The sequence below is a fragment of the Hemibagrus wyckioides genome, linkage group LG09 (genome assembly GCF_019097595.1).
Source record: "Hemibagrus wyckioides isolate EC202008001 linkage group LG09, SWU_Hwy_1.0, whole genome shotgun sequence".
In the NCBI taxonomy this organism is placed as follows: domain Eukaryota; kingdom Metazoa; phylum Chordata; class Actinopteri; order Siluriformes; family Bagridae; genus Hemibagrus; species Hemibagrus wyckioides.
In genome coordinates, this window is record NC_080718.1 from 30,044,647 (window position 1) to 30,064,845 (window position 20,199).

Genomic DNA, 20,199 nt, shown 5'->3' on the forward strand with positions numbered 1-20,199 from the left:
CACACACACACACACCACACTATTCACACACACACACACCACACTATTCACACACACACCACACTATTCACACACACACACCACACTATTCACACACACACACACCACACTATTCACACACACACACACCACACTATTCACACACACACACACACACCACACTACTCACACACACACACACCACACTACTCACACACACACACACCACACTATTCACACACACACACACCACACTATTCACACACACACACACCACACTTCTCACACACACACACACCACACTACTCACACACACCACACTATTCACACACACCACACTATTCACACACACACACCACACCATTCACACACACACACACCACACCATTCACACACACACACACCACACCATTCACACACACACACACACCACACTACTCACACACACACACACCACACCACACTATTCACACACACACACACACCACACCACACTATTCACACACACACACACCACACCACACTATTCACACACACACACACCACACCACACTATTCACACACACACACACCACACTATTCACACACCCACACACACCACACTATTCACACACCCACACACACCACACTATTCACACACACACACCACACTATTCACACACACACACCACACTATTCACACACACACACACACCACACTATTCACACACACACACCACACCACACTATTCACACACACACACCACACTACACTATTCACACACACACACCACACTATTCACACACACACACCACACTATTCACACACACACACACACCACACTATTCACACACCCACACACCACACTATTCACACACACACCACACCACACTATTCACACACACACACCACACTATTCACACACACACACACACCACACTATTCACACACACACACACCACACTATTCACACACACACACACACCACACTATTCACACACACCACACTATTCACACACACACACACACACCACACTATTCACACACACACACACACCACACTATTCACACACACACACACACACCACACTACTCACACACACACACACCACACTATTCACACACACTCACACACACCACACTATTCACACACCACACTATTCACACACACACACACACCACACTACTCACACACACACACACCACACTATTCACACACACACACACACACACCACACTACTCACACACACACACACCACACTATTCACACACACACACACACACACCACACTATTCACACACACACACACCACACTATTCACACACACTCACACACACACACACCACACTATTCACACACACCACACTATTCACACACACACCACACTACTCACACACACACACACCACACTATTCACACACACACACACACACCACACTATTCACACACACACCACACTATTCACACACACACCACACTATTCACACACACACCACACTATTCACACACACACACACACCACACTACTCACACACACACACACACACCACACTATTCACACACACACCACACTACTCACACACACACACACCACACTATTCACACACACACACACACACCACACTATTCACACACACACACACACCACACTATTCACACACACACACACACACACACACACACCACACTATTCACACACACACACCACACTACTCACACACACACACCACACTATTCACACACACCACACTATTCACACACACCACACTATTCACACACACACACACACACACACCACACTACTCACACACACACACACCACACTATTCACACACACACACACACCACACTATTCACACACACACCACACTATTCACACACACACCACACTATTCACACACACCACACCACACTATTCACACACACACACCACACTATTCACACACCCACACACACCACACTATTCACACACACACACACCACACTATTCACACACCCACACACACCACACTATTCACACACACACCACACTATTCACACACACACACACACCACACTATTCACACACACACACACCACACTATTCACACACACACACACACACCACACTATTCTCACACACACACACACCACACTATTCACACACACACCACACTATTCACACACACACACACACACACCACACTATTCACACACACACACACACCACACTATTCACACACACACACACCACACTACTCACACACACACACACCACACTACTCACACACACACACACCACACTACTCACACACACACACACCACACTATTCACACACACACACACACCACACTATTCACACACAAACACACCACACTATTCACACACAAACACACCACACTTCTCACACACACACACACCACACTACTCACACACACCACACTATTCACACACACACACCACACCATTCACACACACACACACCACACTACTCACACACACACACCACACCACACTATTCACACACACACACACCACACCACACTATTCACCCACACACACACACCACACCACACTATTCACCCACACACACCACACTATTCACACACCCACACACACCACACTATTCACACACCCACACACCACACTATTCACACACACACCACACTATTCACACACACACACACCACACCTCACTATTCACACACACACACCACACCTCACTATTCACACACACACACCACACCTCACTATTCACACACACACACCACACCACACTATTCACACACACACACCACTATTCACACACACACACCACACTATTCACACACACACACACCACACTATTCACACACACACACACCACACTATTCACACACACACACACCACACTATTCACACACACACACACCACACTATTCACACACACACACACCACACTATTCACACACACACACACCACACTATTCACACACACACACACACACCACACTATTCACACACACACACACACCACACTATTCACACACACACACCACACTACTCACACACACACACACCACACTATTCACACACACCACACTATTCACACACACCACACTATTCACACACACACACACACACACACACACCACACTATTCACACACACACACACACACACACACCACACTATTCACACACACACACACACACACACACACACCACACTATTCACACACACACCCTAAACACTAGGGATGCAACAATACAGTTAACTCGCAGTTCAATACGGTTCTGATGGCTTGGCAAATTATTAAAGGTTTTTTTCCATTATTCTTTGTTTAGGTGACCGGAACAGTAAGTTTGTTAAGAAGAAAAAAACGGGTTTTAGTTGCAATTCTCTTTATTTTACTTAAATGCAAAAATCAACTTGTACACATTCCATAGAGTACTGAAAATAGTGAGAGATAAAAATTAGCGCTTGTATGACTTTATTACAAGAGACGAGTTTGGACAGCACTCTTTATTCCCCAATCCGCTCTGTAATGACCAGTCAGGGTGAGATAGCTCTCTGTAATGACCAGTCAGGGTGCGATAGCTCTCTGTAATGACCAGTCAGGGTGCGATAGCTCTCTGTAATGACCAGTCAGGGTGCGATAGCTCTCTGTAATGACCAGTCAGGGTGCGATAGCTCTCTGTAATGACCAGTCAGGGTGCGATAGCTCTCTGTAATGACCAGTCAGGGTGCGATAGCTCTCTGTAATGACCAGTCAGGGTGCGATAGCTCTCTGTAATGACCAGTCAGGGTGCGATAGCTCTCTGTAATGACCAGTCAGGGTGCGATAGCTCTCTGTAATGACCAGTCAGGGTGCGATAGCTCTCTGTAATGACCAGTCAGGGTGCGATAGCTCTCTGTAATGACCAGTCAGGGTGCGATAGCTCTCTGTAATGACCAGTCAGGGTGCGATAGCTCTCTGTAATGACCAGTCAGGGTGCGATAGCTCTCTGTAATGACCAGTCAGGGTGCGATAGCTCTCTGTAATGACCAGTCAGGGTGAGATAGCTCTCTGTAATGACCAGTCAGGGTGAGATAGCTCTCTGTAATGACCAGTCAGGGTGAGATAGCTCTCTGTAATGACCAGTCAGGGTGAGATAGCTCTCTGTAATGACCAGTCAGGGTGAGATAGCTCTCTGTAATGACCAGTCAGGGTGAGATAGCTCTCTGTAATGACCAGTCAGGGTGAGATAGCTCTCTGTAATGACCAGTCAGGGTGAGATAGCTCTCTGTAATGACCAGTCAGGGTGAGATAGCTCTCTGTAATGACCAGTCAGGGTGAGATAACTCTCTGTAATGACCAGTCAGGGTGAGATAACTCTCTGTAATGACCAGTCAGGGTGAGATAACTCTCTGTAATGACCAGTCAGGGTGAGATAACTCTCTGTAATGACCAGTCAGGGTGAGATAACTCTCTGTAATGACCAGTCAGGGTGAGATAACTCTGGTACCCCCGAGGTCCAGCTATCTGTTATTAGATTTTTTTGCGTGTTTTTCCGTAGAGTTCGGGGGAAAGTCCGTGTCAGTGGTGTGTAACGCGGTTCACTTTTATAAGTTGCTGAAAGCCCACATCACAGAAAACGGCTGTAAATCTTTAGCAATTATTATATTATAATTATTTTTTGTGTCTCTCTGAACCAGTTGTGTCTGAATGCTGGAAGCAATCAGACAGGGGACTGTGGTTTTTTGGGTTCCTGTGTTCCCTGCTCTGCCCTCCTGCTTCCACACAGTGATATCTCTGGGTGATGGAGCTGCAGATGTGTGGTCATGTTGAAGTATTTCCATGTCAGTAACTCGTGTGGAACGGCGCTTAAACACAGACATGTTTTTTGTTTAGCGTTTTTGTTTCATTTCCATCATAGTCCACAACAAACCCGAAATCTTCCCACACCACAGATCTGAGAGACGGAGCTTCCTCATGTTCCTGTCTCACTTCACCTCTCTCCAGGATTAGAGTGAAATCTGACGCCAGCATCGCAAGCATGGTCACCGCCCCTAACTTTAGCGCTCACTGATTGGATATTTACTCGCAGGGAGGCGTGTCTGTCTCAGCGCATAGACATACAGTACAGGCAAACACAAACAGGAAGTTCAGAGAGTAATAAACACACACAGGAAGTTCAGAGAGTAATAAACACACAGGAAGTTCAGAGAGTAATAAACACAAACAGGAAGTTCAGAGTGTAATAAACACAAACAGGAAGTTCAGACAGTAATAAACACAAACAGGAAGTTCAGACAGTAATAAACACAAACAGGAAGTTCAGACAGTAATAAACACAAACAGGAAGTTCAGACAGTAATAAACACAAACAGGAAGTTCAGACAGTAATAAACACAAACAGGAAGTTCAGACAGTAATAAACACAAACAGGAAGTTCAGACAGTAATAAACACAAACAGGAAGTTCAGACAGTAATAAACACAAACAGGAAGTTCAGACAGTAATAAACACATGGTTATTATTTTAAGGAAAAACCGCGGTTCACATACGTGTACTGAACCGTGGAGATCGAACCAAACGCTTCAATATTATATCGACTATTGTGGCATCCCTAACACACACACCCCCACCCCCTAAACTCCAGCACATCACACCACCCCCACCCCCTAAACTCCAGCACATCACACCACCCCCACCCCCTAAACTCCAGCACATCACACCACCCCCCACCCCCTAAACTCCAGCACATCACACCACCCATCACACAACACGCGCCCCCCCCCCGTGAACTACAGCACATCACACAACACGCCCCCCCCCCCGTGAACTACAGCACATCACACAACACGCCCCCCCCGAACTACAGCACATCACACAACACGCCCCCCCCCCCGTGAACTACAGCACATCACACAACACCCCCCCCCCGTGAACTACAGCACATCACACAACACCCCCCCCCCCGTGAACTACAGCACATCACACAACACCCCCCCAAACTACAGCACATCACACAACACGCCCCCCCCGAACTACAGCACATAACACAACACGCCCCCCCCGAACTACAGCACATCACACAACACGCGCCCCCCCCCCACCGTGAACTACAGCACATCACACAACACGCCCCCCCCCCCCGTGAACTACAGCACATCACACAACACGCGCCCCCCCCCACCGTGAACTACAGCACATCACACAACACGCGCCCCCCCCCCACCGTGAACTACAGCACATCACACAACACGCCCCCCCCACCGTGAACTACAGCACATCACACAACACGCCCCCCCCACCGTGAACTACAGCACATCACACAACACGCCCCCCCCCCCACCGTGAACTACAGCACATCACACAACACGCCCCCCCCCCACCGTGAACTACAGCACATCACACAACACGCCCCCCCCCCACCGTGAACTACAGCACATCACACAACACGCCCCCCCCACCGTGAACTACAGCACATCACACAACGCGCCCCCCCCCCCCACCGTGAACTACAGCACATCACACAACGCGCCCCCCCCCCACCGTGAACTACAGCACATCACACAACGCGCCCCCCCCCACCGTGAACTACAGCACATCACACAACACGCCCCCCCACCGTGAACTACAGCACATCACACAACACGCCCCCCCCCCACCGTGAACTACAGCACATCACACAACGCGCCCCCCCCCCACCGTGAACTACAGCACCTCACACAACACGCCCCCCCCCCGAACTACAGCACCTCACACAACACGCCCCCCCCACCGTGAACTACAGCACATCACACAACACGCCCCCCCCACCGTGAACTACAGCACATCACACAACACGCCCCCCCCCCACCGTGAACTACAGCACATCACACAACACGCCCCCCCCCCACCGTGAACTACAGCACATCACACAACACGCCCCCCCCACCGTGAACTACAGCACATCACACAACACGCCCCCCCCCGAACTACAGCACATCACACAACACGCCCCCCCCCGAACTACAGCACATCACACAACACGCCCCCCCCACCGTGAACTACAGCACATCACACAACACGCCCCCCCCAAACTACAGCACATCACACAACACGCCCCCCCCCACCGTGAACTACAGCACATCACACAACACGCCCCCCCCAAACTACAGCACATCACACAACACGCCCCCAAACTACAGCACATCATACTACACACTACACACACCACACTACACATACACACACACCACACTACACACACACACACACACCACACACACACACACCACACACACCACACACACCACACTACACACACCACACTACACACACACCACACCACACTACACACACACCACACCACACTACACACACACCACACACCACACTACACTACACTACACACACACCACACCACACTACACACACACCACACTACACACACACACACACCACACACACTACACACTACACACTACACACACACCACACACACACACCACACTACACACACACACCACACTACACACACACCACACACACACACCACACTACACACACACACCACACTACACACACACACCACACTTCAGTATGTTTTAAAATCCATGTCCTGGTGTAGTCAGTGTGTTCAGGAAAGAGTTATAATACAAACACATACATTTGTCCCTGACTGGTCTACTTCTACAAGACCATGATAGATGATTTAATAAGAGAGACAAGAAGACGAGTGTCTCCACATCACTCCTGTGTGATATAATGACATCATCTGTACGTGATATTACATCACCACAACATCCTGTGACGTTTACTCTGGTTGAGACACCAACAGACCTGCTGTTCTTCACACACTTGGTGTAGGAGCTCTGAGTTTCACCATAGGAGCTGTGTTCTTCTCCTCATCACGATACACACAGCTCATGAGCCAATCAGCATGGAGTTTAGTACCAGTATTCTATGAGACTTCCTGGAAGCCCCACCCCTTTCCCCACCCACCTGACACCTGACACTGATCAGAAAGACATCACTCTAAATATATATAAAGTTTGGTTTTGATATTTATTTTAAAAAAATAATAATAGTACAGCTTAATTCCCCCGTTACCATGACCACCACCAGTGCACCTTCACGTGTATTATTTAGATTGTTTATTATTATTTATCTGATTTTAGAGGAGCGCTACGATGACGTGTCAGTGGACTGGAATGCATCTTCTTTATGATTATGTTTATAACACTCCTGACTGATTTTAATCTGTGTGAGGGTTCACCTCTGTGACCGGGAGCTCCAGCTGGACCATGTCCTCCGGTTTGGACACAGGAGCCTGCAGAGCCGTGTCCAGGAGCAGAATTCCGTTCAGGTCCTTCCTGCACCCCACTGCGTAATCATCCACAAACAGAACCTTATCCACTGCAGGGAAGTACTGACACCTCACACGACCTCCAGGCTTCGCTGTGGACCACACACACGCACACACACACAGTCAGCAATTTACATTATTCTAATAAACAATTACTGCCTCCAGATGTTTTTATTAATCATGTACTTGGTTATTTCTCGAGGTTCTTTCACTCCTGTTCATCTGGTTCCTGAATCAAAGAGAAAATAATTCTTTGTTTACTTAAAAAAATAAAAGAAAAAAACAGCACTGTCTGAGAGTGTAGAGTAGACACGATACACTACGATAAAGTGGAGTAGGAGAAGATTCTTAACACTGGCGTCACGATAAACACGATAAGCTTCAACACAATTATTTAATATTTTATTAAATAATTATTTAACAACTACTGTAAACAAACAAATAACATCCGGTGAGAACAACTCCAGTTTCAAAAAGTAAACCAGCATTCAGGAGCCTGGTGTGAAATAACCGGTCATCCCACAGTCATAAACGAGCAGCTTGGGGTCACTAGTGAAACTCCTGAGATGAGTTCATCATCAGGATGTGGGAGTTCCTCTGTACAAGCAGAGCTTCTCTAACACTCTGCTGTTCTGGACACTCAGGTGTGTGTCTACATCACACAGAGAAGAAAAGACATCAGCTGTGACCTCAGAGAAGAGACTGTCTCTGCTCATCAATCTGGGAAGGTCATAAGACCATCTCCAAACATCTAAATGCCTCACTGGACAGTGTGAAGGATTGTTTATACACACAGAGCCTTTAACACAGGAGCTGATCTTCAGGAGTGAGCGGCTCAGCTGACTCCATCATCACACACTTTAATGCTGAAATAAACCCCAAGAGCTGATCATGTGACACAGAGCTGTGGTCTACATTATTAAATAAGTATAAAAACATCTGAAACATTTAGTGCTTCACATGCATCATTTATTTTCTCTGTTTGTTCTTCAGTCAAATTCTCCAGAACACACCACATCTCCACACTACAGCTGTGTCCTTCAGATCGGTTCATCAGCACCTAGAGGAAAACATCCAGCCAACGCAAAACAAAATCCCAGCTCCAAAGGCCACAGCACTACGTCCATCAGCATGTGGCTCAGCTCTTCAGCTCTACAGCGCTCAGCTCTTCAGCTCTACATCGCTCAGCTCTACAGCGCTCAGCTCTACAGCGCTCAGCTCTACAGCGCTCAGCTCTACAGCGCTCAGCTCTACAGCTCTACAGCGCTCAGCTCTTCAGCTCTACATCGCTCAGCTCTTCAGCTCTACATCGCTCAGCTCTTCAGCTCTACAGCGCTCAGCTCTTCAGCTCTACATCGCTCAGCTCTTCAGCGCTCAGCTCTTCAGCTCTACATCGCTCAGCTCTACATCGCTCAGCTCTTCAGCTCTACATCGCTCAGCTCTTCAGCTCTACATCGCTCAGCTCTTCAGCTCTACAGCGCTCAGCTCTTCAGCTCTACAGCGCTCAGCTCTTCAGCTCTACAGCGCTCAGCTCTTCAGCGCTCAGCTCTACAGCGCTCAGCTCTACAGCGCTCAGCTCTACAGCGCTCAGCTCTACAGCTCTACAGCGCTCAGCTCTTCAGCTCTACAGCGCTCAGCTCTACAGCGCTCAGCTCTACAGCGCTCAGCTCTACAGCGCTCAGCTCTACAGCTCTTCAGCTCTACAGCGCTCAGCTCTACAGCTCTACAGCGCTCAGCTCTACAGCTCTACAGCGCTCAGCTCTTCAGCTCTACAGCGCTCAGCTCTACAGCGCTCAGCTCTACAGCGCTCAGCTCTTCAGCTCTACAGCGCTCAGCTCTTCAGCTCTACAGCGCTCAGCTCTTCAGCTCTACAGCTCTTCAGCTCTACAGCTCTTCAGCTCTACAGCGCTCAGCTCTTCAGCTCTACAGCGCTCAGCTCTTCAGCTCTACAGCGCTCAGCTCTTCAGCTCTACAGCGCTCAGCTCTTCAGCTCTACAGCTCTTCAGCTCTTCAGCTCTTCAGCTCTACAGCGCTCAGCTCTTCAGCTCTACAGCTCTTCAGCTCTACAGCGCTCAGCTCTACAGCGCTCAGCTCTACAGCGCTCAGCTCTACAGCTCTACAGCGCTCAGCTCTTCAGCTCTACAGCGCTCAGCTCTTCAGCGCTCAGCTCTTCAGCTCTACATCGCTCAGCTCTACAGCGCTCAGCTCTACAGCGCTCAGCTCTACAGCGCTCAGCTCTACAGCGCTCAGCTCTTCAGCTCTACAGCGCTCAGCTCTTCAGCTCTACAGCGCTCAGCTCTTCAGCTCTACAGCTCTTCAGCTCTACAGCGCTCAGCTCTTCAGCTCTACAGCGCTCAGCTCTTCAGCTCTACAGCTCTTCAGCTCTACAGCGCTCAGCTCTACAGCGCTCAGCTCTACAGCTCTACAGCGCTCAGCTCTTCAGCTCTACAGCGCTCAGCTCTTCAGCGCTCAGCTCTTCAGCGCTCAGCTCTTCAGCGCTCAGCTCTTCAGCTCTTCAGCGCTCAGCTCTTCAGCGCTCAGCTCTTCAGCTCTACAGCGCTCAGCTCTTCAGCTCTACATCGCTCAGCTCTACAGCGCTCAGCTCTTCAGCTCTACAGCGCTCAGCTCTTCAGCTCTACAGCGCTCAGCTCTTCAGCTCTACAGCACTCAGCTCTTCAGCGCTCAGCTCTTCAGCGCTCAGCTCTTCTGCTCTACAGCGCTCAGCTCTTCAGCGCTCAGCTCTTCAGCTCTACAGCGCTCAGCTCTTCAGCTCTACATCGCTCAGCTCTTCAGCTCTACAGCGCTCAGCTCTTCAGCTCTACAGCGCTCAGCTCTTCAGCTCTACAGCGCTCAGCTCTACAGCGCTCAGCTCTTCAGCTCTACAGCGCTCAGCTCTTCAGCTCTACAGCGCTCAGCTCTTCAGCTCTACAGCGCTCAGCTCTACAGCGCTCAGCTCTTCAGCTCTACAGCGCTCAGCTCTTCAGCTCTACAGCGCTCAGCTCTACAGCGCTCAGCTCTACAGCGCTCAGCTCTACAGCGCTCAGCTCTTCAGCTCTACATCGCTCAGCTCTACAGCGCTCAGCTCCTCAGCTCTACAGCGCTCAGCTCTTCAGCTCTACAGCGCTCAGCTCTTCAGCTCTACAGCGCTCAGCTCTTCAGCTCTACAGCGCTCAGCTCTTCAGCGCTCAGCTCTTCAGCTCTACATCGCTCAGCTCTTCAGCTCTACATCGCTCAGCTCTACAGCTCTACAGCGCTCAGCTCTACAGCGCTCAGCTCTACAGCGCTCAGCTCTACAGCGCTCAGCTCTACAGCGCTCAGCTCTACAGCGCTCAGCTCTACAGCGCTCAGCTCTACAGCGCTCAGCTCTACAGCGCTCAGCTCTTCAGCTCTACAGCGCTCAGCTCTACAGCGCTCAGCTCTTCAGCTCTACAGCGCTCAGCTCTACAGCGCTCAGCTCTTCAGCTCTACAGCGCTCAGCTCTTCAGCTCTACAGCGCTCAGCTCTACAGCGCTCAGCTCTTCAGCTCTACAGCGCTCAGCTCTTCAGCGCTCAGCTCTTCAGCTCTACAGCGCTCAGCTCTTCAGCTCTACAGCGCTCAGCTCTTCAGCTCTACAGCGCTCAGCTCTTCAGCTCTACAGCGCTCAGCTCTACAGCGCTCAGCTCTACAGCGCTCAGCTCTACAGCGCTCAGCTCTACAGCTCTACAGCGCTCAGCTCTTCAGCTCTACAGCGCTCAGCTCTACAGCGCTCAGCTCTACAGCGCTCAGCTCTTCAGCTCTACAGCGCTCAGCTCTACAGCGCTCAGCTCTTCAGCTCTACAGCGCTCAGCTCTACAGCGCTCAGCTCTTCAGCTCTACAGCGCTCAGCTCTTCAGCTCTACAGCGCTCAGCTCTACAGCGCTCAGCTCTTCAGCTCTACAGCGCTCAGCTCTTCAGCGCTCAGCTCTTCAGCTCTACAGCGCTCAGCTCTTCAGCTCTACAGCGCTCAGCTCTTCAGCTCTACAGCGCTCAGCTCTTCAGCTCTACAGCGCTCAGCTCTACAGCGCTCAGCTCTACAGCGCTCAGCTCTACAGCGCTCAGCTCTTCAGCTCTACATCGCTCAGCTCTTCAGCTCTACAGCGCTCAGCTCTTCAGCTCTACAGCGCTCAGCTCTTCAGCTCTACAGCGCTCAGCTCTTCAGCTCTACAGCGCTCAGCTCTTCAGCTCTACAGCGCTCAGCTCTACAGCTCTCCAGCGCTCAGCTCTACAGCGCTCAGCTCTACAGCTCTACAGCGCTCAGCTCTTCAGCTCTACAGCGCTCAGCTCTACAGCTCTCCAGCGCTCAGCTCTTCAGCTCTACAGCGCTCAGCTCTACAGCGCTCAGCTCTTCAGCTCTACAGCGCTCAGCTCTACAGCTCTACAGCGCTCAGCTCTTCAGCTCTACAGCGCTCAGCTCTTCAGCTCTACAGCGCTCAGCTCTACAGCTCTACAGCGCTCAGCTCTACAGCTCTCCAGCGCTCAGCTCTCCAGCGCTCAGCTCTACGTCACTCGTCATTCGACTCAAACTCTAATAAGACGCTCAGGTGTGCATAAACTATCTTGTAACTTTTAATAGATTCATCAATAGTCAAATTGTCAAAATGTTTCTTTATGTGTCAGATAATCCCACGTGAGTCACAATGATATCAATCAGGACCACAACACAGATGAACACCTCCAAGACTGCTGTAGAGCTGCGATAGTCAAAGGAATTAAGTTTTCATTTAGAGAAGGAGCTGGAGACTTCAGTGAGACCGAGACCCCACTAAGACCTCACCGAGTCTCCGCAAGGAGAGAGGTGACCTTTAATAACCTCTGACACACCACTTCTCACAACTCACATTATTGATTGCCCCCCCCCCTCCCTCACACAGGATTTCGGAAGGTTCTGTGTGCATTCAGAAAATCTGATGGTCTGCAGTGCGGCGGTGCTTTAGACTGAGCCACGCCCACTTGAGTATAAATATAATAAAGCCTTCAGATTCTTCACACACTCTGTGACCCCACCGATTAGTTTCCTCTAACAGCACGTCCCTGAGGACGTTTACCAGTTTTATATTTATTACAGAACATGAAACACTACAGTTTTCCTTTCTTTTCTAGCTTTAAAAACCGAGACAGAAAGCTCTAACATTTCTAAAACAGACATCAGACACCTTCGAGATCTGACACACGTGACATGGTGCTACGACTCTGCCCTATTCCAGATGAAATGATTGCATGTAGTTTATCTACAAAACACTCCTTCAGGTTTATGCTGAATAATAAGCCGCTCCTCAGAAGGGCTTCGCTGATGGATCTGTCACCATGGCAACAAGTCTGACAACAGGGTTAAAAGCAGAACAAATCCAGAACCACACCGAATCCATCATTCAACAAACTTTCTGTCCTGGTGTGTAATAACATTAAAAGTTTCACACCCACTACTTCTTCTAGGACACTCGTTCGCAAATAAACAAACACCAGTAATTACAACAGAGCTCAGCTGCAGTGCAAGTTACAGAACACAACAAATATCACCAAAGTGACCAATGCTGACACACGTGTTTACAGCAGCAACATCAGTCCATCACGTCAGAACTCACATGTGAAGCGTACGTGTGATCAGCAGGAGCAGTGTAAAGATCAGTGTAAAAGAAATGTGCACTAGGTAAAAAAGAAGGAGGAGCTTCAGGGTTGTTCAGTCCTGCTCTCGTCTCATCGGTCAGGAGTGACGTTTAGTCCAGTCCTCACTTCACACTTTCTCTCTCAGTCAAGTTGTGTGAAAACATTCTCGTGACCAAACTGAAGCACCACATTTACATTTAGCCACGCCCACAGAACAACAACAACAACAAAACTACGACTAAGAGGAGAAAAAGCACTTCACAACTCTTCTCTTACAGGGTGCCATTACTTTTGCTCCAATTGAATGGCTGAGATAATAACCTGAAATGAAGAAGCCATGTAAAGTTCTGCGAGTAATCCATTTATAAAAATCACAGAAATTTGACAATGACATGGCTTAAAGACTTTCACGTGAGACAGTATCCTTCTGCGCAAACGATTTTCCTCAAATTACAGGATTTATCATCGTCACAGATATAAACGCTCCTCAGAATGATCTACAAATAAACACTAAATCAAATCCAGTGTGATAACTGAAGCGTGTTTTCATGGCATGATAACCGGAGTGTTGTGATGAAGGAAAGATGCTCTCGTGTCACAGGACAAATCAATCAACTAAAGCTTAACAAGCTGAAAACGTCCATCATCACCGGACTGTTGGGTAGCGTAGGATCACAGAACTCACCACACACCTCCGTCACACCAAAGTTCTTCACAAGCGCTGGAGAGGACAATGATGTGCAGGACACACAGAACCAACAACAACAACAACATGCTGCTCTTCATTCTCTCGCTCAACAAACTGAATGCTGGAACATCAGTAGTCCTTCAGGACACAGGGACAAACACCACTCGCTGGTTAATGTCAAGGTGTTTTGGTTTTAAAGTGGATATAAAGTGTATAAAGTGAGTATTTAGTGAAGATCACACTGATTATAGACGCAGTGAAGCCAAATGGGTCACGTGACCACCTCAACTCCGCCTCATGAGCCTTAAATAAAGAATTTATTATATTAACTCTAATGAATTAATGTCAGGTAATTGAACATGATTAATTCCTAATTGATTATTTATGTCTCTAGCTTTGTTGTATTTAATTATTTGTTTTTGTACAATAGTTTTAAATGAAGGCCGGGTTTCATGCTAGCTAAAAAAACAGCGCTTAGCATTGATACTAAGCTTTAGAATAGCCCAAATAATTTTTATTCTTTAAAAAAAACTATCATATTTTAAAAGATAATTTAAAATGAAAGAAGTGTTTTAGACTGACACAGATTTAATAGTGAATAAATATTCATGACACGGCGTTAGCTAAACTGTGCTAAAGAAACAGTCCCGCCTTCGCGCTCTCGGATTGGCTCGCAGTTCACACTCAGCGAAAATCTAACCAATCAAAGACGAGACCAAAATCTTTTAACCAATCAGCACGCAAAAGGCGGAATTTGTCGGAAAAAGATGGGAAGTATAACTAGCTTAACCGAACGTAAGCCTGCTAACCGACTGACAATCGTTCTTTTCGATTTTATTTACAAATAAACAAACAAGAGCGAATGACACTTCAAAAAACAACCACTTCATAGTTGTGATTTTTTTTTAGAAATGACTCGTGTCGGTGTCATGACCAAGTTTGCTAGCATGCTACTAAAACAAGCGAGCCGTATCCCGATAAACTGGGTGCTCCCTTCATAGTGCACTCCGGGGAGTATGAACATGAGCCACGCCCCCTACGCCTTACGTAGTGTCCTAGAGGTTGCCCATTGCGCCGTTTGGGATACGGTTCGCATTGGGCTGGACTCGGCGAGGTGTTAGCTTTGCTTAGCATCCAAGCTAACGACACAACAAGAAAAAGGCCCCAGATTAACTCGCTCTTTCCGCAACCTGAGCTAATAAAAATAAAACACATCTCACCATGAAGTACAGATGCCTGTAATATGGCTCCAGAAGTGCCGTCGATGACTTTGATACTTCCGCGGCTGGTCACGGCCAGGATGGCGTTGAGGGACGGGTGGTAGGAGAGGCTCCGCAGGCCCTCCTCGTCGCAGCGCAGCCGGCCGTCTGTGACCAAAATCCATTCCGAGGATTCGGACGAGCCGCAGGCCGCAGCACCCGCCGCGGCCATTTTCCCCTTAAAACCCTCTCACCGTCCTTCTGAATCACTCTGCGGAGATCCCCCTGACAACAACGGATCTTTAAAAGTATAAAAATAAAGCTAAATATTTAACAAAAAGTAGCGCTGGACAGAACCTGACTGGCTCTCCTCTCCTCTCTCTCCCTCCCTCAGCGGCTTCTCTTCTGTTTCCTCCTCCTCCTCCTCCCCCTCCTCCTCCTCCTCCCCCTCCCCCTCCTCCTCCTCCTCCCCCTCCTCCCCTCCCCTGCGCTCGAGCTGCGCTCGCTCCTATTCACCATCAGCGCTACGGAGAAACCGCGCGTGCGCGTGTGTAGATACGGAGATAGCGTACAGCCCGTACCTGGCTCCACATCCTCGCGCTCTGCTCAGAAACACCTGCAGGCTCTTGACCCTGCTCCTGAACCTTCACTCAGGGTTAAAGAGTTTATTTAATACATTTCTGGAACAATATTTCGGAATAAATTAGGAGTCTTTAGACGGAAGTCAGTGTGTTATTCTCCTCCTCACCTCTAGAGGCGCCACTGTACACCTGAACCACACTGCAAACGCTAAATAATTTTTATTTTAGCTCATTTTGTCCTCATGTTGTCAAATGAACATATATTAATATATAAAACAGTTCATCTTCTGCAATTAATTGCTAAAAAAAACTTCATTGTGAAAATGAGGTTTTGTCTAATTAAATGTACATAAATTTGCATCTCTACATATTTGCTTTATGTACTTCATGAGCTGTAATAAGAATTGATTTTAAACCATTGTTCAATATAAATCTAACGTTAATCAAGATATTGAGATTTCTCTGTAATATGCATTTTATCAAGAACAAAAATAAACCTTTCATGAAGGCATCTGGGACAGATGAGGATGAGGTTCTCTTCTGAGCCTGGTTCCTCTCCAGGTTTCTTCCTCAGATCATCTCAGGGAGTTCTTTCTCACCACCTCAGGTCACCTCAGGCTCCTCATTAGGGATAAATGTTAAAGATAAATAATAACTTAATTTTAAACCTTAGCATTTTTATTCTATATTTCTGTAAAGCTGCTTAGAGACAATGTCCAGTGTTAAAAGTGCTTTAGAAATAAATGGATGGATGATTCATGCTGGACTGATGAATGAGTTGATGGACAGTTCAGGTGACTGACTGATTTACAGCATTGAGCAGAATCAGAACACTTTATAGGAAGCAACTTATTTATTTATTTTTTTATCTCATTTTATACAGCTGAGCAGTTACAGGTTAAGGACCTTGCTCAGGGGTGGACACTTGGTGGACCTGGGATTTAAGCTCACAACTTTCTGCTCAGTAGTCCAACACCTTGACCACTATGCTACCACATTCGCCATGCGTGTCCATCATGATGATAGATAAATCCTTTGTTCTTTCCTCTTGAGTAAACCCTTCACCGGTTCAGCTTCAGATGAGTTTCCATATGATTTAATGTAAATGTTTAATCTGAGCTTATTGTTTGTCGTCACATTCCAGTTCTGATGTCATTCTTCTAAATCACTGGAGCCTGCGTGAAACCAGTGAGAAATATTTTCATCTGAAATCCACAGGAATGTCGTGTGGTTTTATTTGAACATATATTTATTTATTTTCAGATATAAGAAGTAGTTTTATTTGTCCTTTAATAAAACACTACTTTCAAAAATATTACTGAAATATTAAGCTACTTCCTGTGATGTCCTCTAGAGGAACTTTGACCTCCATGAAGAACATTTGAAGCTCTTTTCCATCCTCAGGTGATCCACCTCCACGTTCTCTTCCATTCAGGGTTTTAGCAGGACTCAGATCCAGAGACTGAGATGTTTGTTGTTTTGTTGTTAAAAGACCCACCCAAGGTCCACCAATCTTCAGAAGAGCTTCATAACAGCTGCACAGGTTTAAACCGTGAGGTTTAGAGATCTTCTCAGTGACGTTGTCTCTCAGGAAGAGCTTCTTTAGTAGAACTCTTACTGTAAGCTCTGAGGCTCCTCATTCTACTGACCATAACTTCCAGAAATGTCCAGACTCTGACATCTGGACAGAAGATGTTTTTTTGATGAAGGACAGACTTGTGAAGCGTGATGCTGGTGTTCTTCAGAGAGATGGCTCCTGCTATTTATGTTCCTGAGTTCTGAAGAAGATGAGCTGTGTGATGAGGATGAGGTTCATCATGAACACTACAGTCTGAGGCTTTCACTGGATTTCAGAATAAAAACTCTGTCCTTCAGCTACAGTTATTAACACAAACATCACAAATAAACTCTGACCCTCTGAAATGTAAGGCACAAAAATCTCCAAAGTTCAATGATCCTCCCCCCCTCTCTCCTCTTTTATGAACCCTTTATTAAAGGATACACAGAGATGAAGGGAGTGTGAGTGATGAGTGTGTGACTGGTCAGTGATGTGTTTAATTCTGGTCAGAGTAACTAGTCTTTTCACTGGACACAGTGCAGAGTGAACTATATAATCCAGCTGAAACTCCACACATTTCTACAGAGATAATAACTTCATGCTTGATGAACCTGATCCTGAGGAACAGCAGTGAGGTCAGTACACATCTTCAGGTGTTTACTTTATAAATGCTCTTCATGCTCTTCTTGTTGAACCTGTTCCTCTGAGGCCGAGAAACACTGCAGTAATTAATGATCCGAATAATTAAGCTCCAAATTTCCTTTGTTTTTAGAACCACAACTGTTTATTTTATTTTACTTACTTAAGATGAAATAATGTGTCACAATCATCACTAATAAACTACTGTCTTTAAAATACTTTAACAGCAAATAAAGCTCAATACAAACAGAGGCCACACCTCCTTCACTGAGACACAGAGAAAGGCCACACCTCCTCCACTGAGACACCAAGAGGCCACGCCTCCTTCACTGAGACACAGAGAAAGGCCACACCTCTTTCACCAAGACATAGAAAGAGGCCACGCCTCCTTCACTGAGACACAGAGAAAGGCCACACCTCTTTCACCAAGACACAGAAAGAGGCCACACCTCCTTCACTGAGACACACACACACACACACACACACACACACACACACACACACACCTTCATCTCATTTATCATTTATCCCCTTCAGTATCATAAGTAATGGCACCCCACTGAAGCAGTAAATTTAAAACACAAAATAAACAGAATCATGAGACATAAATGTGTTTTAATGGTAATAATGATGATGAGCTGTACACGAACATCACAATATGGTGGATTATCGTAACGTGTGTTTCGTGAAACAAAAAATATAAAGTCCAATATAAAGTCGTTGCTTTTGGAGTTATTTCACAAATCATCTGTTTGAGCTCTGTTTCCAGTCTGACCACTCGAACCTGTGTTTATAAACCCTGTGGTAAAGGCACGCTTCTCCCCTCTCTCCTCTTCATACAAAAAAGATGGAGATATTTCTCTTTAAATGAAATTTTTCCTCGTTACAGTACAGAAAATCTTCCAGAAACCCCAAAACCTGACAAATATATACACTTGTGTCTGTTAGGAATTAACGTGAGGGACAGTGGACAGACGTCTCTGGTCCAGAAGGCAGAGTGAGGAGCGGTGTGACCAGCAGAACCCCAGCGCAGACGCAGAAAAGCTAAAGACAATCTGCTACATTAAATACATTGACTGTACACAAAAAATGAAAAGAAAAATGATTATTTTATTCCATGTCCCGTCGTCAGCATCACGTGACCCGTCCCCAAGTGGAGGGCGGAGTCAGAGTCCGAGCAAAGTGTGGAGGAAGGACTGTGGGCCAATCAGACTCCGGTGTACAGGGACAGGAAGTAGATGTAGAGGAGGAAGATGGGGTAGATGAGGAGAGGCTTCTTGGTCTTGAACTCATCACTGACGAGCAGCGACGCAGCGCTATACGCCGCCCAGAACACGCCCCCCAGCTGCAGCACAAAACAAACAAACAAACAAACCTTCATTAAAACTCTTTACTCTTTTATTCTCAGCAGCTGCTTTTTATCATCAGAATAAAGACAGAGGTCTAGAACAGTGATGTAATAACAGTGTAATAAAGATGATTCTGAGCAGGGTTATTTATTCTAATTAATAATAATTAATAATTTATTAATATACCACATGCAACGCCCCCTCTCTCTCATCCATCCTTCCATCCCCCCTCTCTCTCTTCACCCCCCCGTCACACACTCTCCCTGTCATCCATCCTTCGATCCCCACCCCCACCCCCCTCCAT

General features: G+C 47.2%; 2 protein-coding genes across 7 annotated transcripts in view; both read right to left on the minus strand.

Annotated features, from left to right (window-relative positions):
- The window catches only part of birc6 (baculoviral IAP repeat containing 6), a 108,754-nt gene extending 92,567 nt beyond the window's left edge, over nt 1–16,187 (minus strand). For all 6 annotated transcript variants that reach the window (XM_058399202.1, XM_058399200.1, XM_058399203.1 and 3 more), the window contains exons 1-2: nt 15,790–16,187; nt 8,169–8,350 (exon numbers count right to left, since the gene is read on the minus strand). In XM_058399202.1, the coding sequence (XP_058255185.1) occupies nt 8,169–8,350; nt 15,790–16,000 (393 nt within the window). In that variant the 5' untranslated portion in view covers nt 16,001–16,187. The remainder of the gene's footprint in view (nt 1–8,168; nt 8,351–15,789) is intronic.
- A 2,954-nt stretch (nt 16,188–19,141) lies between these two features.
- Nucleotides 19,142–20,199, minus strand: part of yipf4 (Yip1 domain family, member 4) — a 33,520-nt gene continuing 32,462 nt past the window's right edge. The window contains exon 6 of the mRNA XM_058398947.1: nt 19,142–19,891. Coding sequence (XP_058254930.1) covers nt 19,754–19,891 — 138 coding nt within the window. The 3' untranslated portion in view covers nt 19,142–19,753. The remainder of the gene's footprint in view (nt 19,892–20,199) is intronic.